Source organism: Cydia splendana, chromosome 6 (genome assembly GCF_910591565.1).
Source record: "Cydia splendana chromosome 6, ilCydSple1.2, whole genome shotgun sequence".
NCBI lineage: Eukaryota > Metazoa > Arthropoda > Insecta > Lepidoptera > Tortricidae > Cydia > Cydia splendana.
In genome coordinates this window covers 13,673,170-13,700,879 of record NC_085965.1, presented here as the reverse complement: position 1 = coordinate 13,700,879, position 27,710 = coordinate 13,673,170, and the positions used below count along the sequence as shown (strand labels likewise).

At 38.2% G+C, this 27,710-nt stretch overlaps 1 protein-coding gene across 2 annotated transcripts in view; it reads left to right on the top strand.

Annotated features, from left to right (window-relative positions):
* LOC134791637 (cell adhesion molecule Dscam2-like) overlaps positions 1 to 27,710 on the top strand; it is an 89,472-nt gene that overhangs the window by 54,183 nt on the left and 7,579 nt on the right. For both annotated transcript variants that reach the window (XM_063762691.1, XM_063762690.1), the window contains exons 16-30: positions 69 to 254; positions 661 to 805; positions 1,074 to 1,231; positions 1,514 to 1,748; positions 2,132 to 2,271; positions 13,347 to 13,417; positions 13,704 to 13,950; positions 19,000 to 19,181; positions 20,752 to 20,875; positions 21,391 to 21,520; positions 21,824 to 22,008; positions 22,280 to 22,456; positions 22,548 to 22,777; positions 22,850 to 23,162; positions 23,268 to 23,496. In XM_063762691.1, the coding sequence (XP_063618761.1) occupies positions 69 to 254; positions 661 to 805; positions 1,074 to 1,231; positions 1,514 to 1,748; positions 2,132 to 2,271; positions 13,347 to 13,417; positions 13,704 to 13,950; positions 19,000 to 19,181; positions 20,752 to 20,875; positions 21,391 to 21,520; positions 21,824 to 22,008; positions 22,280 to 22,456; positions 22,548 to 22,777; positions 22,850 to 23,162; positions 23,268 to 23,496 (2,752 nt within the window). The remainder of the gene's footprint in view (positions 1 to 68; positions 255 to 660; positions 806 to 1,073; positions 1,232 to 1,513; positions 1,749 to 2,131; positions 2,272 to 13,346; positions 13,418 to 13,703; positions 13,951 to 18,999; positions 19,182 to 20,751; positions 20,876 to 21,390; positions 21,521 to 21,823; positions 22,009 to 22,279; positions 22,457 to 22,547; positions 22,778 to 22,849; positions 23,163 to 23,267; positions 23,497 to 27,710) is intronic.

The window sequence follows — 27,710 nt, the reverse complement described above, 5'->3', positions numbered from 1 at the left end:
TGTTATGTTATGAAAATAATTTAGATGAAAAATCAAATTACGTCATTTTTAAATGCATTTCGTCGCAGATGGTGAAAACTGGCGTCATGTACTGTTCGGTCAGTCGGAGACTAACGACGCTGACGGAGGATCCATCCTGTCCGACGGGACCGTGTGGCTTAAGGCTGCCACTCCAGATCACGAGGGCTGGTACCGGTGCGTGGCGCGCGCGCTGCACGCTTCTATACACCACACTTTCTACTTGGACGTCAGAGGTTAGTTGACTTATTACTTGGGTTGGCAAGCAAGCAAGACCGATGGAGGCTGCTACGGATCAAGAGGGATGACTGTATGGTTATGTCTATCAATTAAACTCTTTGTAGATAAATGGGCTGCTGCTGTTGCAGCCATCCCATAAGTGTAAGGTTCATGATTTCATATCATTTAGCTTTCATTTTGTTAGGTCGTTTCGGTGTGTGAAGGGCGTTGGGGTTGATGCGGCAAACCCAAATGTAGAAATTTTTGTCGTTTAAAATGTGGTCTCAGATATTTTTGCAACAACTTATTGTCTCAAATTCAAAATTATCCTTGTTTTAGAAAATTTACTATGTATAATAAACTGCTAATATGATCTTCAATCATTGTTAAAACCAACAGCATTTCAATTGATATAATTTTTAGAACCGCCAAAACTTAACAGAGGCGGCAGCGGCGGAGCAACTCGATGGGTGGTCAGAGGTTCAACAGCGAGACTGCTGTGTGTTGTTAGCGGAGAACCCGAGATACACGTGCATTGGACGCATGACTCCAGGCCTTTGGCATTACAGTAAGTTTTGAGAAGTTGTGTATCACGTATTTTTTCTTAATTGTACAATTAATAATATCAATCCGTTACAAAAAAGCTTTTTTTTTGCTATAGGTTTTTAAAGTTTTCCTACACCGACTGATTGATCCATATTTGATGGTTCCCTTTTCAATATAAAATACATAACATTAGACGACCTTTTCTTATTCAATGCTCAAAGGACTGTGCTCGTATTTCACTTAACAGATAATGTTATGATAACCTTTTATAATGTCATGTCAACTCGCAGCGGCGCCGGTGGCATCGAAACCAGAGACACTGGTAATGGAGGGAAGATATCAGAGATAACAATAACCCACGCCGGCCCCGAGCACGCAGGAGAATATCGCTGTCTTGCTAGGAACCTCTACGGCAATGATGAGTTGGTGTATCGATTGTATGTTAAAGGTAATTTTACTAAAAAAACTATCTTCTTTTGGTTACTAAAGAAAAACCTTTTGTAAACTTGTTATAGGTAGAATCTTTTATTGATTGGTGTACCTTTACAGATTGATAACATGCTAATCAAGACTATTTTATCGATTAAGAGAGGGAGGTATAATTTGGCGTGTAATCAATTCTCGTTTTGCTGTGGTGACTCATTTGAAGATTTAAAGAAATTTATGATTATGTATCCTCAAGCAAGCTTAAATTTACAGTAAAATATTTAGAGTTGCGTTTTCATTGCAGAACGTCCGAATATACCTGAAGAGGTTCGGATATCAGAAGTGTGGTCCCGAAGAGCGCGAGTGACCTGGAGGATAGCCCGCGGAGCCCTTGTGTCACACTACTCGCTGCAGTACAGGGCGCTAAACCGAGACTTGACTGTGTCATTGGATACGCCCCTGACCGGGTTACTTGAAAACTGGGACTCGCCCGAAGTACTTAACCTGACTTTGGCAAATTCAGACTTACTTCACGTCTCGTAAGTTTTCTGTAATCAGCGTGTTGTTTTGAGTTGGGTGTTAATTTAGTTTTCATGGATATTCTTCGTCACATTCGTTTATTTTTTTTTTTAAGTATAAATTTTTAATCACAGGTTGCTTATTAAAAGTTGACACAATTTTTGTTCAAATTTTGCAATCTTTTACATACAATTTTGTGATCAAATGTAAAGAAACGAAAATGCCACAAACTGCAAACCACTTGAAGATAATTCCATGCAAGTCAAATTACCATTTCAAAACTAATATGCTACTGATTCAGTTGTGTTAATATCAACAAAAACGGTATTGGTCAGAAAAGTCCAACACTTTGGCATGTTTTTTTTTTCATTTAATGTATTTGCCTTGAGATAACGTGTGGCAGGTCGGAAGGGCCGGGGCGTGCCGGCGCGTCCGTTTCGGGGCTCTCGCCGGACACCCGATACGCGCTCCGACTCGCCGCCTTCAACGACGTCGGCGCGTCCGCGTACACCTCCCCGCTGCACTTTACTACGAGAGAGGAAGGTCAGTGACAGAGACCGTCCTACCTCGATTGCCTCGATTTAACATTGTAAATCGCTTTTCCTAAACACTTGCCAATGTCTTTACATGCACGACGTTAGACTTCCTAGTCCTTATAATAAGGACATATTAGGTACCAACTTATATTCATACTACTTACTCGTACAATAGGTAAGATCGTATGTCAATCGTTTTTACTCATACCTATAAAAATATAAGTAGGTATGGTCCCAATTGCAACTGATTTTGATGACCTGATTACATAAATATGCCTCCCGCAGTTTGGACGATTGTATTCATAATGAGTAATGATACATTTTACGGTAAAATACGTCAAACAGCAGATTCTACAGGAGGAAAATATGTATAAAAACTTATTCGAAATATATTATCATCCCTTTATCAGATTAAATAGTAAAGATAACGATTCATATCTAATAACTTGTTATGGTTTTGAAATAGCAACAGAGGACTTAAGAGCCTCTTTTACACCACTAGTCAATTCATGCGACGGAGCCCTAGGGACTGAATACAATAGTTTCTTAAAGAACACAGCATCAAAATTGAATGATAAATGGGGAAAGGCATATTCACAAATAATTTTCTGGCTTAAAGTCCAAATTTCTGTGATAAGAGCTATCTCCATAAGAGTCAGAGGTACGAGACGACGTATCGAAGCTTTTGAAGAATGCGAAGACGGAGCAGGAATCCTCTACTGAACATTATACTGAAGAGTGAAGATCCCTCATAGAGAATAAAGTATTACGCCACGCACAGGTGAACACAATTTGGGGTATTTTGGGAAAGGTGTATTTTGGGACTAGTTCTCAATGGTTCTCGTGTAAATCGAAAATGAGCCTTTTTGGAAATATGGTATTTTGGGCCTAGTTTGTTATGAGAAGAGGGGCTTTCGAAATTAGAGTGTATTGACTAATAGTGCGTTTTGAGACTAGTGCATTCGCCACCGGAAAGATTTGAAATAGTTTTGATACGACCTTGACCTAGGACGCATCCTACACAACACATTCACTTAATTTCGCATGTAAACAAACCGCCTTATTGAAATTGTCTCTGAATGATGAAATACTAGTGACTTTTGTTTACATAGTTAGCAAGTTCCATAGAATGACACTTTACATACTAATGAACATGAGCAATTTTCAAGGTCGTATCAAAATAAGATCAAAACCATGACAATTTGTAACATCCTAATCGGGATACTGGAAGCTGCAAGTCACAGGAAAACAAACAACTAATTAAATCTTAAAACATAAGTTACAAGATACAGCTATGTTACACATGATCTACACCCCTTAACGAGGTCATGACGTCTATAATAAAATAATGGACTATACGGGGTCGTCCGGTGTTAATACCGACCATAATCGTTAAGCCATTTTATGTGCTACACGTTGTATTACGGGCTCGTAAACTTGAAGCATTATTTTGACACGGCATTTTGTTAAATGTACATTCTTTAATCACTAAAAAGCGCTAAGTTTATAATAATTTGGGGAAAAGCTCTTCTTTGAATGAATGGCGAACGCGTCACAGCTTTTAAATTCATGAACAGGCGCTTTTTTTGCCTGAAAATAAACTAAAATACTAAGCCGATTTTGATGAATATAGTTCTCAAAATAAAATATAAAATGTATTCACTTTGGGGGCCACGTATAACCAGGGATGGTCACAAGGGTCCTGTGATTTCTACCAAAATAGCTAAGGAAGGGAACACTCACGAAAAATATCATAACGTCGCATCCGTTCGCCCTTTCGAGATGCAACGCTCGCGAAGTTATATGATATTTTTCATGAGTGTTCCCTTCCTTAGCTATTTTGGTTGAAATCACAGGACCTTTGTGACTATCCCCGGTTATAAAACATATTTTAGGATGCTGCATACCAATGCAAAGCTGTACCAATGAGGTGTAGTCCGTACAAAGTTATACAAAGTTGGTTGATACATGTCATTTCCAGTCCGGATTTCTGCAGATGAAATAGTAGTTTGTGTTACAAGGGATCAAAATGATATATTTCCGTCAAGAGCGTACATTGAATCCTGAATAAAGCGATGGATTCTACAATAGAATAGTGAGGGATTCTAGAGTAGAATCCTGCGGGCTTAGCAAGGTTATATCATATTGCGCGTGGAATCTACTGTCGTCTTTTAACGATAGTCGTATTTTTATCGTTTTGCTGAACATGGTTACGGGCTACGATAAGAATACCACGTCGATATCGTATAAAGTTATCCACTATCATTCGTAAGTGACCACGATTGTCTATGCCTAGAGTTTATGAAAAATCCATTTAATGCCTGGCTTTATTAAAATGTCGGACGTGTGTCGGAAGATGTTTGAAAACGAATAGTTAGTTTTATTACTACACTTCCAAATTGAAAAATGTTTAAATGAGTGACAGCTTTATACAAATTGACTTACATTATAACATGCACGGATAATCGTGTTTTTTCTACTGACAATTCACTTGACATTGACAAGCATCGCGTACGCGCATGATTCAGTGAATTTAGTGAAAATACAAACCAAGTCGAAGAAAAATACTGATTTGCTGTGTAAACTAAAGGAAATGCCACCCAAAATGTAAGTTTCTCTAATTTATTTATAGAAAAAGTTATAGTTCGTTTGATCATTAACTGGTTTTGTCATGAATATGTTTAATTTCAGTCGATGCTTCGGCGCACAAGAAAATGCTAGCCAAATATATAACTCAGCATCCCCTGTTCGCCTACACCTACAGGGAGATTCATGAGCCTCTCGGAACCCAGAGATACAAAATGCAATGCTGCACAGTGCACACAAGTTCTAAGATCTAGAAGAAAGGATTGAAGATGTAAGTACACCTTTCTTAAACTAAAATCATGAAAAGTTTCTGGTGCCTTTTAATATTATTGACACTTAATATCTATTTCTTCTCATTCTATCTATTATGTTCTACTAAGTGACAAAAGTTTGTTAAAAACCTGTTCTATCACTACTATAATTACAGGAAGTTGATTTGGCAATAATGATGTGTAAATTTACACTACAACACTACCTATGCATACATTTATTCACACTGCATAAAAAGTGCATACTTAAGGGTTCTAACAAATATTAAAATCTTTGAAACCCGTAGACCTCACTTTAAAAACTTATATATTTTTTTACTCTGTTTGTATATTCTAGAAGCTGGTTTTGTAGCAAGAATAAAAGTTTATTGAAAAAGAAAAAGACACACTTTATGCCATAAATCTAAGACATAAAGATAAAATATTATTAATAAGTATTTAGTTTTTATGCCCGTTCCGGATGTCCCGCTCACTTAAACTTTAAGTCCTTCCTCTTCATAACCGTTTTATGTATGATTGTTTTGCCGTTCAGGCAACCTATCTATGGAATGCACTCCCTCTATCTGTAAGACAAGCCCCAAGAAAATTTGTTTTTTGAGTAGTCATGCTCGGTAGTTATCTGCTAAATGTCTCGTCTAGTGTCTATCATCCCATATACATATTAGTACATTTATTTTTATAACATATATGTATGTTTATGTTAGTATGTATATCTAAGATATACCTACTGCATTTGCTTTTTGATTGGTTTTTGCACCAACCTTTAGTGTTTATATGTGACGTCCCACGGGTAAAGGTACCTTATGGCGGTTGGCGCTTACGCTATTAACTATTAACGCCGCTCCAATATTATTGCGGCGCTATGCGACGTAAGCGCCAGCCGCCATAAGGTACCTTTTGCCGTGGAACGTCACATATTTGTTTCTATGGTTGACTAGTAGGTGATAGATAATGCCTTTTGGCATTAAGTTCGCCATTTTTACGTAATTCTATATTTTTGTGCAATAAAGTTTATAAATTAAATAAATAAAGTAGCCATACCCACAAGTAACTTACAAATTCCCTGCAAGAGTTAGGCCGGCGCCCCACTGCTGCGCACGCTATGTACACGACCCACGTTCTTATACAAAATTTCGTGGGCTTGCCCACGGTTTGTATTAAAACGTGGGCCGTGGATGTAGCGTGCGCAGCAGTGGGGCGCCGGCCTTATTCAATACAAATAAATTGTATTAGTACCTATTCTACTAAGATTATAAAATAATATAATACCTACTCGTACAATATTCTTACTTATAACATGTAGGTAATATAGGAATACTAGGAACAGTTATGTTAGCACTAAAGCTGGCCATATACATTTGACAGCTAAGTTTGACCCACTTCCCGATTTCCGATTGAGCTGAAATTTTGCATACATAACAATATGTAAATCGGATGACAATTGCAATATTATGATGACATGGAGCTGATCTGATGATGGAGACATGAGGTGGCCATGGGAACACTGTGATAAAACAACGCAAACTAATTGTGCTTGGTGTTGTTAGAATGGACTCATGGAGTATAAGTTGCCTGTTGAAAGAAAAGTACAGTCAGCGATAAAAGCTTGTACCAAAAATTATATTTTTGCCAAAAACTTATTTATATTGTTAGGGCTTGGGAGTAGAAGCTGGTTTCTTTACTGCTGGCAGCTGGAATATTTTTTTTGTGTTTGGTAAAGTGGTCTATTGTACCTATACCTGACTATGGGAATGATTTTAGCAGCCTATGTATGTGTGTGGGTATGTTTGTGTCGTATATTACCCTAGCATAGAATATCTGAGATACATTTTGATAAATAAGGTGTTCGTTGGTTTGTTTTTATGACGCAAGTGGTACAGAACTACACTTGATACATAATACAACTTTAATAACGGATAAATAATTACTAGAACAAAATTCAATTTATTTTCAATCGATAATTTGGACAACTGTAACAAAAAAATCCCCCTGGCTTAAAAACGAGAGCTTTCTAAAAGTGACATTAATTTCACATAATTTGCCAATGAACCGCTGTAAGTACTAGCCTGCGCCTGACCTCATCTAATATAATTTGTTTCTGTTTCAGTCATAACATATTGGAGGCTTGAAAGTGCACATACCCATAGATTGGACGTTAAGCTCAACGAGACCATGCGATGCATCTCAGGCACTATCCGATCTACAACCGCCACTGGCTGCCGGCATTGAGTCACATTGCCCCTCCTCACATCCGACGACTCAAGGCGTTGAAGAGGGAGGCTGAGAATATCACGAATAACCCCACAATGCCTGTCCACGAGGAATTCTGCCGCCCGACTGCCCGCCGACCCTGTGCTACAGCTGGGAGCCTGAGCAGCTTTAATATTTCGGATAGGTGGATAGCGGAATGGTCAGCTTCGGCAGCTCGGAGTTGCTGTATATCTGACCCAACTAAAAAACCAAAAGGGTTTGACCTTCCTCGGAAAATCTGGTGCCGCCTGAGAACCGGACATGGCCGCTGCAATTCAGCCACACAAATGGAGATAGACGGCTTTCCCACTTTGCGAATGCAGAATGCAGACCACTTAGCATATCTTCCAACGCTGCCCACTCCACTCCTCCTCCACTCCTGGGCCTGTTGAGGACCTGAAGACCGTGACACCTGACTTGGTTGCTTGGCTTGGCAACCTCAAGGCTACACTCTGAATGCCCTCATCAGTTTATGATATGAAATGAAATCACTTTATTGGAGCATTCCACGAGCTGTCCCGTACAAACGCATTTTATTTCCTGTGTTGCGACTTTTTTTTTCGCCATTTAAAGCAAGCGATTAATTGTCCGTGCAAGTTTGACCATTTGTCATAGAAAAGGAAACTCTTATACCTGCAAATCTCCAGAAAATCTGCATTTCTACGGGACAAACGGTAGACAATTGCATGGAATGCTCCATTGCCAAAACATGATAAGTTGATGGTAGAAAAAATATTAGGAATACAAACCATATACCTACATATAAATTCTATGTTAAGTATGTACTAAGTTATTCTAGGTTAAGTACTAACTTATTGTCTACTCTATACATAGGTAATTACATTTAGCAAGACATGTTGGCCGTGGGTACCAAGCTCAGCATGTGCTAGACTGGCGTCCAGCGGTGGTTTTCAGTTTGGCCCCTTTTTGTTGGAGGTCTGAGAGGAATGTTGATCTTTTCTGCGCCGTTAAGCATTCTATTTATATTGGAAACGAAACTTATAGATGAGCAGTTATGAAATAGCAATAATACAATAATATGGATATCAAATAAAAGCTAGTGAGAAGACCATTCCAAAAATATATATATGTGTCATACCTATCCACAAATAAAACAACAAACAACCTTTTCAGTTCATTAGTATTATCATTAAGCGTTTTACAACGTAAGTTAGGCCGTCGAATCAGACAGAATGGTAAGGGCCCCCGCTCAGTGGCGAAACTGGGGGGGTTGGGGGGGGGGGGGGGGTTGGGGGCACGTGCCTCGGGCGCCGTCCAAGGGGGGGCGCCAAAATGGGCTAAAGACTACCTCTCCGCCTTGCCAAAGGCAGCAGGGAAACTTTTGTCAGTCGTATTTACCACCACTGTGAAGTGTGAAATGCGGATGGTAATCTGGCCCACAGCGCAAAAGAGAAAGACGATCTTTTAGGAACTCTTTTTGCATCGAACTCGACCTTGAAAGACGACGGTAGCGCCCTACCGCCCACCATCCCGTAGTGTGAATACTCTATGCCAGAAACTTCTATCAAGCAGAGGGATATTCGGCGGGAGTTGCTATGCTTTCGTTTTATAAGGCGAGCGGGCCAAGTGCTTCAGAGTTGTGTTGTGTCCAGTGTTAGCGCGTCTTACGTTAGGGGTCTCCTGTCGATGTTACCATCTTATGGACTGTCCAATAGACTACCTATTATGCAAGTGGATCGCTAGCCCTTTGTCCGGCAGGCGCATATGAGCCGTAGTTGACGGAACCTGCTTCAATAGCTGCTGCTGCATATCTGTGACATGTTGTCTATCGACGACATTCATCGATATGTGGACTACTGAGGCTTCCTATACACTATACAGGATGGCTAAAAAATAACTACATTCCCGTTGCCAGGGAGGTTTTGGGATTATACTGAGTAACTTTTGCTACGGGACCAACCTCGAAATCGCGAAAAAAATAGTTTACCCTCCCATAGAAATTGGACCAGCCAAAATGTATGAAACAGCCAAATTTTTTTTCGCGACTTAGGGGTTGGTCCCATTTCGTTTCGGAGAGGGGAGAGGCGCAAATTTGGTGCCTGCCCCGGGCGCCATATGACGTTCCTGGTACAAAAGCTGTTCATACTTCATAGTAATCCAGCGATAAAGCTGCTGGCATGATGGGCACTTTCACACCGGGTACGGCAGCCAATGATTTGTTTGTACACCTACATTTAATGTGTAAATAAACTTTGTTTAATTTTTTGGCAATAGTTGTTTTATTTACCCATTTATAATATTCTCTCTAGCACAGAGCCGAAATTGTTAACTTATCTATAGAGTTTAGTAAACAAAAAAGACTTGACAACACCACAAGTGACGAGAATTGTCATTCTTGTATCTACCTAAATGGAATTTAACATAGTTTTTAATATTCAACATTAGTTATTGGCGTATTGAGTCTGACCGCAGTTATAGTCACTAAAGTAGACTTATTAGCATAATAGAGCATTTAGGAATATTCTTATTTGACCTTTTCACCGCCAGACTCACTAGACGCGTCGTTAAGACGCGTCTTTTCATACAAACGTAGTCCACATTTTTCTCTCTGGATAATAACATTAAATATTTTGATACAATTTGTTGTATATCATATCAACATCAACTACAGCCATGCCCCTACGTTTGTTCTTTTTTTTTAATTTTTAATTATTATAAGAGTTAGAAGCATTTAAAAATTTGTATGTAATCTGTCTTCCGCTCCTAATTTTTACAATAATCAAAAATTCGAACGTAGGGGCATAGCTATATGGTTAATATACATTAAATTATGTAAAAATATTTTCCATAATGTCAATATCCAGAGAGGAAAATGAGGACTACGTTTGTATGGAGAAGCGGAAGCGGCCATCTCCCTTTCCTCTTAAGTAAGAACGTGCCTAAAATGTTTTTATTACCTATGCTTTCATTGTACTATACTGCATATGAGTCGGATTTTACATTTAGAAGCTATAATATCACAAATTTTGTACGCATAAGGCTAAAATGAAAAATAAGAATAAGTGACACCTACATTGAAGCATGCCCGGGAATGGTGTTCTGTGTGAAGATTATCCGTCTTGAATGTTTACTAGTCTCTACTTGTATAGAAATATAGGTAAATTAGGTAGGTATTTGTGTGATAGTAAAACATAGTAATAGGCGAAATATGTATTTATTAAGCTTATTAAGAGCCGGTTTTGTGCATGCTTGCATGCTTAGGAAGTTTTTTTAGGAGCGTCTTCTCTAATTTTTCCCTTGATCCACGAGAAGTTTTCTGGAAGAAAAAGAAGGAAATAAGTAAAAGTAGGTTCATGTGGCAGCGATGGAGTAAGTATTTTCACATGAGTGCAGTCTAGTGCACTCAAGATATATACTAAACAATCGCCAGGAATAATATCCATTAAACAAGGCAGCACATTAGAACTAGGTGCCTTAGTTAAACCTAATAAGTATTGCATTCCCAGATTATATATCCCAGAGATAACTTATCATACATAACTATCAAACAATGGGTAGGTACATATCTCAATGCATAATACAGCCGCACTCATACTTATTCAAAAAAGGAAAAGTTACTAAGACAGTCCTTGTGGAAAGTCACAGTTTTTTATGTCTAATACTTAATTCAGTGCTCAAAAGAACTTACCTTCTGTTTACAGCATCTACAAACTGCTCGAGGTTCAGGCTTACAGTAGTGTGGCCAATCCAGTCAGTAGTGCTCCAATGGACAAGCCATGATCTTGACTAGTCCCACGTTGGTAGTTAATTGCCATCAGCTAGCAGGTGTAACTGTTACACACCAGCAGCTGCTGCTGCTGCTGGTGTAGGTGTGCTGCTGGTGTGGTGTATACTGTTAGAACCTAAAACAAATAAGTACCTAATTACAGTACCGGCCAATAATATATCACCTCCATGCTTTTACGGTATAACTTTTTTTTATATTTGTGAGTGACTTCCACAGCTTTAGGTAGTTTAGTAGTATTCCTTGTCCAGTGATGAGAAAAATTGGTCTATGTAATGATTTTTTCATAGAGGTTTTTTGTTTTAATGTATGCATGGTCAACTTCATTATTTTTAAAGAGCTTTTTTAGTAATATGCTGAGTCTCTTATTGTAGTTCACAGTATTTCAGTATTCATAATATATTATACCTTTAAACGAGCAATTCTTGTATATTTATTTATTTATATGTATATATATTTCGGGGATATCGGAAACGGCTCCAACGATTTCGATGAAATTTGCTATATGGGGGTTTTCGGGGGCGAAAAATCAATCTAGCTAGGTCTCATCTCTGGAAAAACATGCATATTTATATAAAATGACTAGTAAAATATGAAATCTACAAACTAACCTACTACAAGTTCATACAAAAACACACAAAGGTGATATGTTATTGACCGGTACTGTAAATCTAATTTTGTCAAGTAGATTTTCCCCCTGGAGGTTAGGATATGAATGTTGAAGTAAATAGTAGCTTAAGTAACCTCTGTTAGTAGGTTAGTAGCATAAGTAAGAGATTGTACAACAGATATCTTAACATACTAACTTTTACATATAATAATGAGGCCGGTACCTAGTATTGAAGAGTTTAGTAGCATTGTCATTAAGACGTCTGTTTTACATAGAATCAATGATTTCAAATATAATAGGGTCTATGCATAGAATACATATTAACTTTATAAGAAACACTGCAATTTTATAGCTTTACCTTTGAGATGTTTTGGTAGGTAACCCATCACCGTTTTGAAGCACGGCGTTAAATTCGGCACATAAGTAAATGCACTGCACACTCCTTACGCACCATGTAAATATGCCGAAACTCTTCGTCCGTCATATCAAATGGGCTGCAAGTGTTTCTTAAAGCTGTTTACGATATTTTTCTTCAACAGCAGCCGCGAGTAGGAATAATAAAATTTGACTTCCCTGCGAAGAAAATATTGACAATATTATATACAGCGGAACATTGTAACTAATAACTCTCAATATAATCATAGAAAAACTGATATTTACCTGTAATTTATACCTTAAAATATGATTATTCACTACTTTTGCTTTCACGACAAGGCTTATCGTCATCTAAGAAGCACGTAGTTAAAATTAACTAAGTTGAACTGTCAAAATGGGACAATCTGTCAAATTATCCACATCTTATCCAACGACCATGTTATGCAAATTGTCTTCTATCATCTACCGCTGTCAAATGTGGATAACTCCATATATCGTCTGCAACCATAGTATGGATGATAAAACCGACGATAACGGCCGTTTTATCCACACCTATTGCGTGATAACTACCTTGTCGTACAACCTTGCTAAGCCCGCTGAGCGTAATGAGGGATTTAAGTGTTAACGCCCAAGACGAAATAATTTTGATACCGTGTGGCACATACTGCGTTTCACATCAACTATGAGGAAAATAAAAAAAAAGTTAGCGCTGACACTACAGTGTTGCCACTTTTTAATTTCTACTCTTTTTTGCCAGGCTGTATATACGATGTTCATAGTTAATTATATTAATATTTTATACTGGCAATGAAATGTCGTTGAACAGAAAAGTGCCACTTTGATCCCTCCTAGCAGGGAAGGAAAATCCATTTTCTGATTAGGTGATGTGAAAAGTGTATTTTGCATTGGTTGGTTTTCAGTTAAAAGTAACGACAACATTTATGTTGGATTATTAACTACTTAGTTTACATTACGCCTGACGTAACCTAGGTAGTTTTCGTCAAGCTGTACTGTAGCTAGCTATAAATACCTTAGAATTCATGTCTAAATTATATAATAACATTAATACACGTGCGTAAACATAATGTGCATGATTAGCCTCTAACATGTCTAATATAAATTAACATTCCCGGAATTCTCTTAGTTAAAATACCCTTGTATGTACGTAAGTAATATAATATGTACCTAACGACCTGAAAGCGTATTTAAAGCATTAACATGACTCGGGTGTTTTGTTGATTGTTTAGCTCCCGGCGGCGCGCCACGAGAGATCACCGTGCGGGCACTCCGGGCGAGGGAACTCCACATCACTTGGCAGGTAATCTTCACAATCGTACCTGTATTTACAGGTATTACAAAAGCTCTTAGTGGCTCGCGTTTTCAAATTGTTACTAGAACTCTCAGTGGCTGAAAGCAACTGAGAGTGATATTACTAACCTCCTCCATTTCTGTATACAAACGAAAAATAAAAAGTATGTTATAGATGGTGTCATTTTTTAACGCAGTGTCCTTATAGCTTTTTGTTCACTTTGGCCTCTCCATATTTACTAACAAAAGTCTCTCAGGGGCTACGCTGCTTTATAAGTAGTACTTTTTGTTACCAGCCGCCACCTAGAGAATCGTGGCATGGCACGCTACTGGGCTACACGATCCGCTGGTGGGTTTCCGAAGAAGGCAAAGGAACGTTGAATGACAGCCCGGGTTCCGAAAGCGGCGCGAGCGCGGACGCAACTAGTACGACTCTGCGAGGACTGAAGGCCGCTACTCGTTATGGGGTCACAGTGAGGGCCTATAATGCGGCAGGCACTGGGCCTGTATCGCCACCGCACTATCGACATACGTTAGAATCGCGTAAGTATAATACTTCTTTAAATATTAGTCCCTATTTTTTTCTCTTCTTACTCTATTATCTATTACTAGTATATTCTTTACTTGATGTTTATGATTACCTACCGACTATGGTTTTGATACATATTTATTTTGGCGCTAATAACGGACTTCTTCGTATTAAATTGTAACAATATCTGTCTTACATCCATCACCCCTTTTCATACGCTTTAGGTATATGGCAATACTACCATAGACTGAAATAAATATATGACATCTATTTCAGTTTATAATTTTATTAATTATAAGTGTCTCTACTTGAAATAAAAACAAATTAAAATATTTTCTGAAAATAATTTGATTTGTTCTAATACTTCTAATATTAATTCTACCATAGATCTTTAATAAATACCTGTAATGTAATTTATAAAATACCTAGTACAAATTATGATTTTTAGTAACGCGTACACAAAGATTCTTCGAGTAGGTACGGTGTATTTAAGGTGATATCTACAATGAATACCTAACATTTGGTTAAGCTCGATTAAGAACGAAAAGTCTCTTGTTACAAAATTGCGCAGTCAATTTATAGAATCCAAATTACACTATTTTAACAGCGGCGAGGCATAACCGCTTCGCTTTTCAAGTTTTGTTTTCAACTTTTGTCATTGCACTCGTGAATAAATCCGCATTGCGCTATCGACAGGAAGCGGCCATCGTAAATTTTCACATCAAAATGCAAAATGGTTTAATTGGACCGTGGCCCCTATATAGGTCAAACGGTTCAGCACAAATTGATGGCACTTGGAAAGCTGACTTTGTTAGCATTTTTGAAGCTCAAAAGGAATTGTCGATATTCTAAGCCACCGAAAATACGGTTCGAGAGTTGTAAAGTTGTAGAGATAGCATTGCTCTCGTCAGCGCGTACACTAACTTTTTGATAATAAAGTTAAATAAGTTCTAAGTGGACAATATTGTTTGCGCAATGAAGAAGAACATCAAAGTGAAAATATTACGGAAGACAATATTAAACGAGACTGGGAAAGTAGGTAAGATACTTTGTAAATTTTGACAAACAATTTCAATTTTCTTTACCGATCGACACAGATGTTAAAACAATGTAATGTAAAATCTAAATTATTAATCAACGACAGTCCCTTCGTTTTCCATTGTTAAATTGCTTCTTGTAAACTAAATTGTATGAAAAACTAATTTAACATTTATTCATTAGGAATACAGATTGCGACTTTTGTTAGCAAATTTACCGCTGTCTGGACCACGAGAATTAAGAGTTTCAAGTACAAATATATTTTATACAATCATAGTACCAACGATCGCTATGGTTTAGTCGACGTCAAAAATAAGTTAACATTTTTCGCCTTATTACAAGGGAGTAAGGTGCAAAAGTGTAAACATATTCGAATTTAAACTGTTGTGAGACATACTAACAACAGTGAATAATTTTACGGTTTAGACTCACTTGTTTTAACTAGTGACTTGTGAGTGACTTAAAACTAGTGTCCGACCGAAGGTTCGGTTTCGGTTTCGGTTTCGGCCAGTTTCGGCTGTAGTTTCGGTTTCGGCCAAAAATGGCCGAACCTTTCGGCCGGGCCGAAACTTACAAAATGGTACTTCGGACAAAGAGCAAAAGTTGGGGAATAAGTAGGACAACAATATTATCTAATACTTACATATACTGATTCATGTATATGTACAGAAATTAATTAGTTTATTATAAAACACAATTCCACTAATGAGGGCGCCACTGGACGGACGACGCAGTCTTAAGAGGCTGTCAATACCTATAACGCGCACACTGTCTAATTGTATCGGAGTGAATGAGATAGCACTGTCGCAAGTACCCGTTGGCCGAGTATCAGCTCGGCCCGAGTCGAACGATGTCTTTTTCGCTCTTATTCACTCACTTATTTAGTCATTTTCCTATCTGCCTCTAATGTCAAATTTTAAGCGAGGCTAAAGGCTACGCTCAACTAGTGTCGCAAAGTTGATTTTCTCAATAGTTAATATTTTGCGAGGCTGAATAGCTGACGATTAATTAAAACGAAGAAAATTCCCTTAAAAGTGTCCCCAGTACAGCTTTTCATACGAATGCTCGACCTTAGCCTCACTTTTTACCTCAATTTACCATTGGTTTGTGTTCCACATGTCTTCTACTTCAGCTTAGCCTTTGGCCTCGCTGCGCCATGCTCGGCCTGCGGTCTCGCTTTTTAATACAATGGACATTGGTTGGAGTCTGTGCTCAGCTACTTATCCTGAAGCCTGAAGCATGGCTGTGACTTCGCATGAAAGTTCGCCTCACTGGGGCAAGGCCCAGGTGAAGATCGGTACCCGGCCTTGCGATATTGTTAACAAAAAATTTCGCGCTCGCTGCGCTCGCGTTTTGTTTGGTTTTTTGGTTGACCCTGTATATACATATTAGCTTGACTGGTGAATGAATAGAGTTAGACCAAGAAAATTCTGCAATGATTTTGATAGCATACGCAGTGCAACTAGTACAAATGTTATTATACGTCATAATTTCATAGAAGTTTTGACGTTTAAAATAACACTTGCACTGCGTGTGTCATCAAAATCGTTGCAGAATTATCTTGGTCTAACTCTAGTAATTTTTCTTAAAAAATAGCTGTTGACAGCTCCATAATATGTGTGTAAAAGCGGTTTTATGACATTTTTTCAACGGTTTTTACAAGTCCACAAAAGTTTCGGTTTCGGTTTCGGTTTCGGCCGAAACTAGAGCCAAAGCCGAACATTCGGTTTCGGTTTCGGTTTCGGCAAAAAAACATGTTTCGGTCGGACACTACTTAAAACAAGTGAGTCTACACCGTAAATTTTTCAATGTAAACATATTTTTGGCGTCGACTGTACAAAAAATCTATTGTCGAGTCCGTTCGAGCGGAAGCTTCTTAAGTGGCAACCGCGTTCTGGGCAGTGAAAATCTGTAAGAAATGCAAAGCTGTATTTGTGTGACTAATAATACCTAAGGTGTGTTATTAAATATTTTGTGTTCTATGGTAAATCAATACATAACTAGTACACAAATTGATTACATGATTTCCCCAAAATCGATGCTAAAATGGTACCGCGATTGCAAAGTCATTCTAGGGGAAGCTCTAACAGCGCAGCACAGACTATTAGTAGCAGTCATGCAACTTCCAAAACCGGTTAGGACCCACGTAGACAAAACCGAGCGAATAAAATGGAAGAACATACACAGTGCCAAGGGTAAGTAACCATTTCATCGACCGCATAAAAACCTATTTAAACCAAGATATTGATGACAAAGAAAAGCCAGCGGACGAAAAGTGGACAGATTTCGAAACGTATTGCCAGGAAAACGCAAGAAAGATATTAGGCGTATCTAAAGGCCGCCTTGCTATGGCAAAAGACACTACATGGTGGAATAGCGATATCAAAGAATTAATCAATGCTAAGCGCGACGCGTTTAAACTATGGCAAAAATCTGAACTAGAGGAAGACCGAGAGGGTTACAAAAAGTTGAAAACCATAACAAAAGCTGCAGTCGCGCAAACAAGAGCAATGTCTAACCAAAAGTTCTATGAGAAATTGGAAAGCGCCCCGGATGAAACTACCATATCCAAAATTGCTAAACAACGTCACAAATCATCACTGGATATCAAGTGCAATAAATATATAAAAGACGATCAAGGTAGATTACTGACAGAAAACGCATCAATAAACCGTAGATGGAAACAATATTATGGAACACTCCTTAATGAAGAGTATGCTAGTGAGCCACTACCAGAGCTACCACCTTCTGAGGGACATATACACTGTATATCACCAACAGAAATAAAACTCGCGTTACGCCAAATGAAGTACCACAAATCCGTTCGACCTGATAACGTGCCGGCTGACATCTGGAAAATATTGGGAGAGGATTCCCTACCCTGGCTCACAGATCTCTTCAATAGGATTTTAATACAGCGACAAATACCACACTCTTGGCGCAGGAGCTATCTTTGTCCCATATACAAAAATAAAGGCGACGTCGCTAATTGTAACAACTACAGGTGTATAAAGTTAACATCGCACACCCTAAAGCTGTGGGAAAGAGTAATTGGAGCACGAATAACAGCGGTTGTTAAAACCACAGAAAACCAGTTCGGCTTTACTGCAGGAAGATCTACCATAGAGGCTATACAGACTTTAAGAATACTTATGGACAAATATAATATAAATAAGGAAAATCTGTATATGGTCTTCATTGACCTCGAAAAGGCATTCGATGGGGTACCGAGAAAGCTGGTATGGCAGTCGCTCCGATCGCAGAAAGTACCTGAAGTTTACATTGACTTGATCCGAAACATGTATCAGGATGTCACCACCCAGATCCGTAGCACCGCTGGTATAACCCACCCGTTTAAAGTCGAAGTAGGAGTCCATCAGGGATCGACTCTGAGCCCATTGTATGCAGACGACATAGTGCTGGTGGAGGAAAACGCATCAGAGCTCCAAAAAGTTTTAGACGGATGGGTAGCTGAAATCGAAAAACACGGTCACAGCAGCGATCAAGAGGCAGAGGCAGACCGCCCGCCACTTGATGGTACACTGTCGAAAGGGACCTAAAAACTCAGAATATCCCATTGTTGACAACCCAGGACAGACCGGCCTGGCGCAAACGCACAAGAAGGCCCGACCCCAAATGAAGTTGGGATTAAGGGCAGGAAGAAGAAGAAGAAGGTAAATCAATACAACGCCGTCTTTTTTTCTGGGCTTTCGTTACTATCCATGTATGTTATCATGTTACTCTGATTCACTACACTATATTAAAGCGTTTATAAATTTAAAGAAAGCCTCACGCTACTCGCGGGACATTTACCATATTTTGTTAAAGTCAGTGCCCAATATTTTAGCAATTTTGCAAATACCATAGTCACATAGAGACTGACAAAAATATTTACCTACTGCGAGCTACAGCTATTGCAAATGACTAGTATTAGCTGTAAGTCGTATATTAAGTTTAAGTATTAGCCAGTGATGGATATTTCAATAATATATGCAACTTATTAAAGTTTTTGTTTAAATACTTAGCTCCGACGGGAGGTCCTGAAGGGCTGAGCTGTAAATCAAGTGGACCGACATCGTTACGGGCAGCGTGGCGGCCGCCTGCAGTAGATTCCAGAGGTGGCATTATTACCCACTACACACTGCAATTCACAAGATATGATTCTGATCCTTTGCTGCCGACTCAAGACGCGTATTTACGAGTTCAGGTAAGGTTTGCAATAATATCTTGTTATTTTTTATAACCATCTCTATCCTTAACTTCAATACCGTATACTTTTAGTGTGGAGTGTGCTCCGGTTGTGATAGCACTCACTTCCCTGTAGGTGAGTATACGGAAACTTAGGTATTTTGTTAAAAAACGAATGAATACTTTGCAGAAGTTTTTAGCCTTCGTCGTTTTGTGTGGTTAACTACTGGCTAACGACTGTCCAACTTTTCCAACTCTACCAGGTTTAATATCTTATAGCAATTAGAGCATTCACGTCTTCGGAAACTTTAGGGAAAGTTAATCTATGTTTGCTTTGAAAATCTCTTGATAGTCGGCGCAACATAAGAACCAATATTTGACAGTTATGATATTTGACAGTTATGAATTGACCCTTATATTTATGAAGCTAAGACCCTACGGTTTAACTTATAGCCTTAACTTCCTGTTACATAAATATGGGTCATACATATTTTATAGTATGCGCAACTCGTTGGCGTCCTGTAGACATCGCAAAGGCTATTTTTTACGCTGCACTCTTGCAGATGGGAATAGTTATTTGTACAACAAGAGATCAAAGTTTGATATTTCTTCGAGTGCTTATTTTGAGTCCCGTGCAAGCGAAAGATTCTATAATAGATTCACGAGCGTAGCGAGTGAATCTAATTTAGAATCTTGAGCGTAGTAAGGGATTCAAAAGCGCACGAGATGTAAATAACTTTGATCTCGTGTAGTACACAAAATTTTTCACCCTAAGCAGTGAGAACATACCTAGAGGGACAGAGATAATAGAACCCAAGTATATCGAACTTGTATTAGACCCCGCATGTTGAAATGACTATAAAGGTCACTTGAATGTCATTTTGTCTCACTCAGTGAGCAAAATCGCATTTTGCTCACTGAGTGAGACACAATCAGTGAGCAAAATCGCATTTTGCTCACTGAGTGAGACAAAATGACTCGGTGAGCAAAATCGCATTTTGCTCACTGTTTTTAAGAAGCAAAGTACCCTTGTTCGAGCTGCTGAGGTGAAAATATTTTTCCAGTGCCGAGTCGTTACCTTTTATTGTAATGTCTACAGAAGTGACCTTTTTCTAAAATGTGTTTGACCCATATATTAATGTATTATAAAAGCTTGTTATATATTGTAATAATTAACAGTTATGTATTAGTTCTTATGTTTTACGTTGCGCCGACTATAATATGTAGTGCCTGTTAATTAACTAAGTATACTTATTGGTTCACGCGAACCCGCTTACGATCAGACGAAACTAAATTTGATGGAATGCGTTGCACTGCAGGCCAATTCGAACGTTACGTAGGTATCTACATTTGATCTACATTTGATATCTGAATGATGCTCGTGCTTGTCCGTACATGTACCTATTGACACGAGCGAGATGCGCGGTCGAATGATTGTTGAGTTTAAATTGACCTTCAGATAGTTAGCTTCTAGGATTCAGTTCTACACTAACTATCAATCTGTCCCGTAAAAGTCTGGTATTGCGTTAGAATTTCGAATAATACCTTATTCCCACCTTATTTATACAAGGATTTTATTTGTTATAAAGGGTGAAGAAGCTACAATATCCCGATTGACACCATACGCCGAGTACGAGATAAGGGTGCGTGCACACAACGCGGCGGGCGACGGACCCCTGTCAGCGCCGCAAGTGTGCAGGACAGACGAAGATGGTAACTAATCGACACTTAACTACTGTCATGTAAAAAAGATTTCTTGTTCCTTATGGCCCTGATTCGATATTGAATATCAACAACTTTTATAAAGAATTAAACATACTATTTATGTTGTTCAATAACGGATAATTTAGAATGAGACATTATTAACATTAACAGAAAAATACAACAATAATTCTGAAAAAAGAGATTTGTAAGAATACAAATACCTGCGATGCCCTGCTTAGACTATTCAAAACCTAAAATAAAAAAAGACTGTCAAAAATAATAATAAATATAAAATTAGACTGCGATATAATAAAAAACATATGCATATACTGAAAAGCAAGAAACAAGTGAGTAATCAGAGTGGGACCTATATAGACTAGATTTTTAGCAGAGGTTTGGCAGAGGCAAACAAACGAATGGCAAATAAGACCTATCCCAATTTTACTGTCAATCTCTTTCATTCAATTCCAATTGTTTTGGAATGGAGCTGGTGATGCAAAATTAAATAAATTAAATTGTTTCAGTACCAAGTGCTCCTGGTGGCATGAAGCTGATAGCATTGGCCGAGCGGTCACTAAGGGCATCCTGGCTTCCACCCCCAGAGCCCAACGGAAGACTGACACAGTACATACTGTACGTGAAGGATTTGTCAGGGTCAGTAAAACGTCTGATATTATGGACTGGGCTCTTTTCTTCCACGATATTAGTATAATTAAGTGCATGAACTGTAATTTAAATAAAATATATGTCATATCATTTGGACCATGGGCCTCTGGATGTAAATTTTAATTTAGAGCCTAGTTACTCGGACTTATTCGCTTAGTGTTAACACATTTGGGTTAACACTAAGCGAATAAGTAATCGTTAACGAGCGATATAAACTTTTAGTTGCAACAATATTAATAACCATCATTCTATTTTCTGATCTCACAAGTATATTAGGATACTTTTCTACAGATCACAAGAGCCAAACGCCACGAGAGTGAACGCCTGCACCGAGGGCGAGGGTGTATACACAGAATGCATGAGAACCCTCCGAGGTCTCCGCGCCGGTCGAACCTATGAAGCATGGGTCCGCGCTGCCACCAGCGCAGGCGAAGGACCGCCTTCCACCACCGTCGCCTGTCAGACCAGTGCCTTAGGTAAGTACACGCTTGCACCGTGAGCAAATATTATACTTTCCGAAGCCTCTACTCCGGCTAAAAGCCCGCAAAGATGAGGGCACTGTCTTTAAGCGACGTGACGTGACGTGAATGATAGTCCCCAGTCTTAACGCTATTTACATTAATTACGAAAGTGACTGAACCCTGAATTTTAAAACTATTTTACTTCCAGATTTTTGTCACATTAAAAATTTAAGGCGATGTAAACACATACTTAACGTGACTCAACAACAATGTTTTTCTTCTATAGCTCCTGCCCGGATTTCTTCCTTCGGCGATGTAGCGGTTGGAGCTGCCGGCGGATCCTTATCACTAAAATGCGTCGTTGGAGGAACCCCACCACCAATTAAACGATGGCTAAGAGGCGGCAGTCCTTTGCACCCACGATCGCCGTTCCATCTGGATGGAGATGCTCTTCTTATTAGAGGTATTATATAAAGAGTCGTCACAAATGCAGCGACAGTATTGAATACGTTACCAAGTTAAATTGAGTACTTAGTAATTAGTTTTTTGTCCAGGCTTGGAACTATCTCACGCCGATAACTACACGTGCGTTGCCGAAAACCCTCACGGTTCTGACTCAGCTACGTGGAGAGTTGTAGTCCTACGGCCGCCGGCACCTCCAGCTCTAGCATTGCTTGAAGCTCGATCAAGGGAACTTGAGCTTGATATGCGACCAGCTCCAAGAGCTCCTGGGCATGCCCTGCCTAAATCTTATTCTTTACACTGGCGGCTTGCTGCTCCTGAGGTAGCTAACCTTAAATTTGTCTTTTGACTTGTACTTATATCAGAGTAAATGAAAACTGTCACTTTATTTTAGGGAGAATGGAGGATATTAGCTGCCAGCCCTGGTCCGGTGACGTTACCAAACCTTCGCTGTGGCTCAGCTTACAGGGCTTATGGGTCCGCAGGCGGACCACCCGGTACAGAGATAGCGGTTCGTACCACCGGAGGGCCACCGGTTGCACCTCCTGACTCGAGGTGGATTAGAGTGAACTCCACACACGCACGATTCGACACAAGCAGTTGGACGGACGGGGGATGCGGGCCCGTGGCGTTGAAGTTGGAGTGGGCTGGATCAGGCGTTGCTGGTGCGAGGGATGTGCCTGTTGGAGGCGAAGTTATTCTGGGCGGTAAGTACTTTATTAAGAATTTTGTCATGTAGCTACAGATGATATTAATTTTACGCAATTTATATATGTATACTTTTAGTATATGACACTGGCTTATTATCTTAGGTTTGACGCCTGGATCGAGGTACCGCGTGGCAGCTCGCGCGTCAAACGAAGCGGGCTGGACGCGGGAAGTATACGAGTTCACCACGACTCCGGCCGAGGGCGGCTACGCGGAGGAGGTGGACGCGCCCTTCCCGGCCACGGCGGGAGAACTCGCTTTATTATTAGCTCTCTGTGCGGCCCTGTCGCTGGCTGCATTGACCATTTTAGCTATTCTTTTGAGACGGAAAAGGTTCGTAATTTTAATAGGAAACTATATTTTTGTTTATTCGATACCATGTATGTAGCATCACGCTCCGCGATTGTTGCACCATTTAGGGTGCTAGCTAAATTGGTTAAAAAAAAAGATTATTCGTTCTTAGTGTTCTTACGACCCGCGCGCAATAGAATTCAAGACTTCAGTCAGCCAAATCCTGAAATGCATTCGCCTGCAATTAAGGTTGAGCTGAAACATAAAAAAATATTCAAATACCTACCTCGGATCGTTAGGTCTGTGATCTGTGAACGAGTTGCTGACACGGGGCCTCTTTGTCGACAATTAAGCGTAGACCCATCGACCCTTTTCACGTCTGTCGTGCTAACGACGTATGACACGAGTTTTAATATCGCCTGTCCTCCAGCAGAAAATATTAAAGTAATAACGCCACCGCTATGGATCCCGCCGTATTTTTGGATAATGTACGACTTGAGAGAAAAATGTGATTTTGCTCCTCGGAAAAGGAGGGTTCTTTGACTTTGGTGCAATTTATTGCGTAGCGGCAGCAACTGCCTAGTTTATTATGCCGTTGTACCTGTATTGTCTGCTGATAAAGTTTAAAAATATCTAAGTAAGTTTATAAATAATGTTTTACTTATTAGGTACCGTAAAATGGTGTGAGTAGGGTCAAAACTGAAATTCAAACCTCGATAACATTTTATTTTTACATATGAAAACTGAATGGTGTATATAATAAGTGTTCCGGACGTTTGTATTTTAGTTTTTATTTTATTTTGGGTACTTCCATTTCATAACTTTGACGATAAAGAGGAAAACCCACCTCACCCCGTAGTGCCTCGTATTTGGGGCGAGAGGGGTTTTCATACAAAGGTGATTTTGGAATTTTATATATTTTTGGATTGTTGGATCGATTTTTTTTTATTATGCGTATTACTATAGCTCCATTTTAAATTGGAATACATTATTTTTGTAGCAGTAGCCTTAAAATCCCTTCTCACCCCCCTCTCAAACCTTCTGTCCCCATTCACAACCCACCTCTCCCCGCGAAACCTACTCACCCCGTTTTACGGTAGGAAAAATAAAATTACTAATCTCATTTCATATTGGTTTCAATAAATTTTATGGCATAACGTGTAAATAATAATAAATAAAATATTCATACCTCTCTGATTCTCTCTTATTCTGGGTCTCTGATTAACATGTTTTTTATACAATAAAATAATAAATTATACGAAATATAACTGACAAACGATTTCTAACTAGACACTAAATACGTGTAGATTTCTCATATAGTTATGTCTGATGTTTGTTACTAAAACCCGGTTTCATTAAAATAGCAATGAAAATTACGTATTAAGTAGCATAATTGATAAAAAATATACTATGCACATATACAAATCTAAATATGACTCCAAATAAAAATACGAATGTGGCTTTGTTTTCTCATCAAATACATTCAACAAGGTTCAACGTCATATAAAACCCATCCGTTTTCTCTTACGTAAGGGTAGTAAGATGTAAAATGTATTTTCCCTAGTGGAAAAATAGCGAAGTTAACCGAGCTACAGGAACGAGTCGCTATCACAAATAATTTATGGTTGAGTGCGAACACTACGCGGAGGAGATTCTACTTGCTTATTTTTATGTTTCACACTCTATAAAGTACCAGAGAGTTTGGTTTTTAAAATACACTATACGTGTCTTCAATACTAATACTAGTTACATAATGATGTGGCCTTTTTATAATAATAAGGACGTAAAGTGCCATTCTATGGAACTTGCTAACTAACTAAACAAAAGTCACTAGTAAATTCATCATTCTTTGACAATTTCAATATGGCGGTTTGTTTGCATAGTTAGCAAGTTCCATAGAATTACACTTTAGTGGTAATTATTAAATGGTGCTCTATGAGTCTACATTTAAGATAAGATAAGATAAAAATAGTTTATTCAAGTAGGCATATTACAATGCGCTTATGAACGTCAAATAAACCTTTACCGGCTCCAACCGTACACCTCTGCCCCGAGAAGATTTAAATCCCCCCTCAATTGGAGGAGGGTATCCCAATATGGGACCGGCAACAAACTCGGCGGGACACATATTTTCAAAACATTATTACATCTTATAATTAACATGCATTACGAGTAATTAAGAAAAATACAATTTAAATTTCTATAGAATTCATGCAATTATACTCAGTGAGTACATAACTTTATACAAATACGTAGCTCTTTCAGAAAACATATCAAATTCTTACAAAAGGAAAAGAAAATAAAACCAATAAAAGAAATGAGAATACATATTATATGAATCTGACTGATTGTTATAAGATGCTTTCATACAATTTGATGTGCTTTCTTACCTGAGCTGAGTCACCTTTAACTCTACACATAATACAATGCATTTAATTGCTACTTGTCGTTATTACAGTTTCTGGTTTGGACCATGCATGTTTGTCTGTCAAGTAGTCCTCGACTCTGTAATAAGCCTTCAACATCAATGACTTTTTTAAGTAATTCTTAAGAGCTGGAAAGGGTAATCTTAAAGCATCCTCAGGTAACTTGTTATAAAAATGAATGCATTGCCCAACGAATGACTTCTGTACTTTACGAACACGAAACTTTCTGATAGCAAGCTTGTTTTTATTTCTAGTGTTATAGTTATGGATATCAGAATTCTTAGTGAAGGAGTCTAGATTCTTAACAACATAAATAATACTATCATATATGTATTGGGAAGCTACAGTTAAAATATTAACTTCTTTAAAAAGTTCTCTTAATGATTCACGCACCCTTAAATTATATATAGAACAAATGGCTCCCTTTTGTAAGACAAATATAGTCTGTATGTCAGCTGCTTTGCCCCAAACCAGAATACCATATGACATTACACTATGAAAATAACTATAATAAACAAGGCGAGCTGTTTCAACATTAGTCAATTGTCTAATTCTCCTCAAAGCGTAAGCGGCCGAACTTAATTTGTTTGCTAGTGTTCTTATATGAGGACTCCATTGGAGATTTTTATCCAATGTTAAACCAAGAAACAGTGCTTTATCTACCGTCTGTAAGTATTCATTATTCATAAGTATCTTAGTATCGACTGGTTTAACATTCGGCAAAGAAAATCTAATGCATTTAGTTTTCTTAGCATTAAGAAGCAAATTGTTCATAGTAAACCAGTTAAGTACATTAACGAGTGTGCTGTTAATTACACTGTAATCGGTAGATTTCCGATTTATGAAACTAGTATTAGATAGTTAGTTAGTAGTACTTAGTAGTTAAACTAGTATTAGTATGTTGAAACGCAATTTGTTAATAGAAAGTGAAAAACAGCTACATATATTTTAAATAAACCCTTCCTATTGAAATGAATCACAATTGAAATGAAAGTAAAGTTAATTGCTTTATACCTATATCAAAATCTGTAGTACAGTCGACGTCAAAGATATGTTTACATTTTCGGCTTATTACAAAGGAGTAAGGTGATATGATCTCCTACAATACAAACCTATATGTATACAGTTAAGGATCTTAGATTAAAATTTGGCCATATACCAAAAAAAAGAACAAATAAAAATATACTCGACCTTTCTCCTACATAGGTACAGGATGAAAGATCGAAGTTTATAAACTAAACTATACATATACTTGTTTATTTAAATGTAATTAAACAGCAAATACATACAAAAGTGTGTTTATAATTAAAGTTAAACAGAAATAATTAAATATAAAGTTTTGCATTCATTCTTTTCGCCCGTCTCGAAGCTTCATAAAAAGAACACAGAAAACGACTTTATCAAATAAGAACAGTTTTCATATGTACCTACCCTTTTTAAAACTCGTGCTTTTTTAAATTAAGTTTGTGTTTAACGAAAACTTAACACAGGCAGTGTGTTTATTCTACATATATTATGTAGGTACTTTTAGGGTATGGAATAATGAAGGTAAACTTTTTTACCATTGACAGTTGAATTCAATAAAGTAATATTAGTAATAAAATAAAATTAATCTTAATATGGTAAACTGTTAGTAAGGAATGGAATGTGAGGAAGGATTTACGTAAGAGACCCATTAATAAATAAACAGAAGAACATATGTTAAAATAAAATTAGATTTGAATTAGTGTGTCTAAATTAGTTACTTAATACTTTATGTGCTTCTATTAAACAGACTATTATGTGCATACTCTTAAGTAATAGAACTATTATACCGGGTGTGGCCTGTAA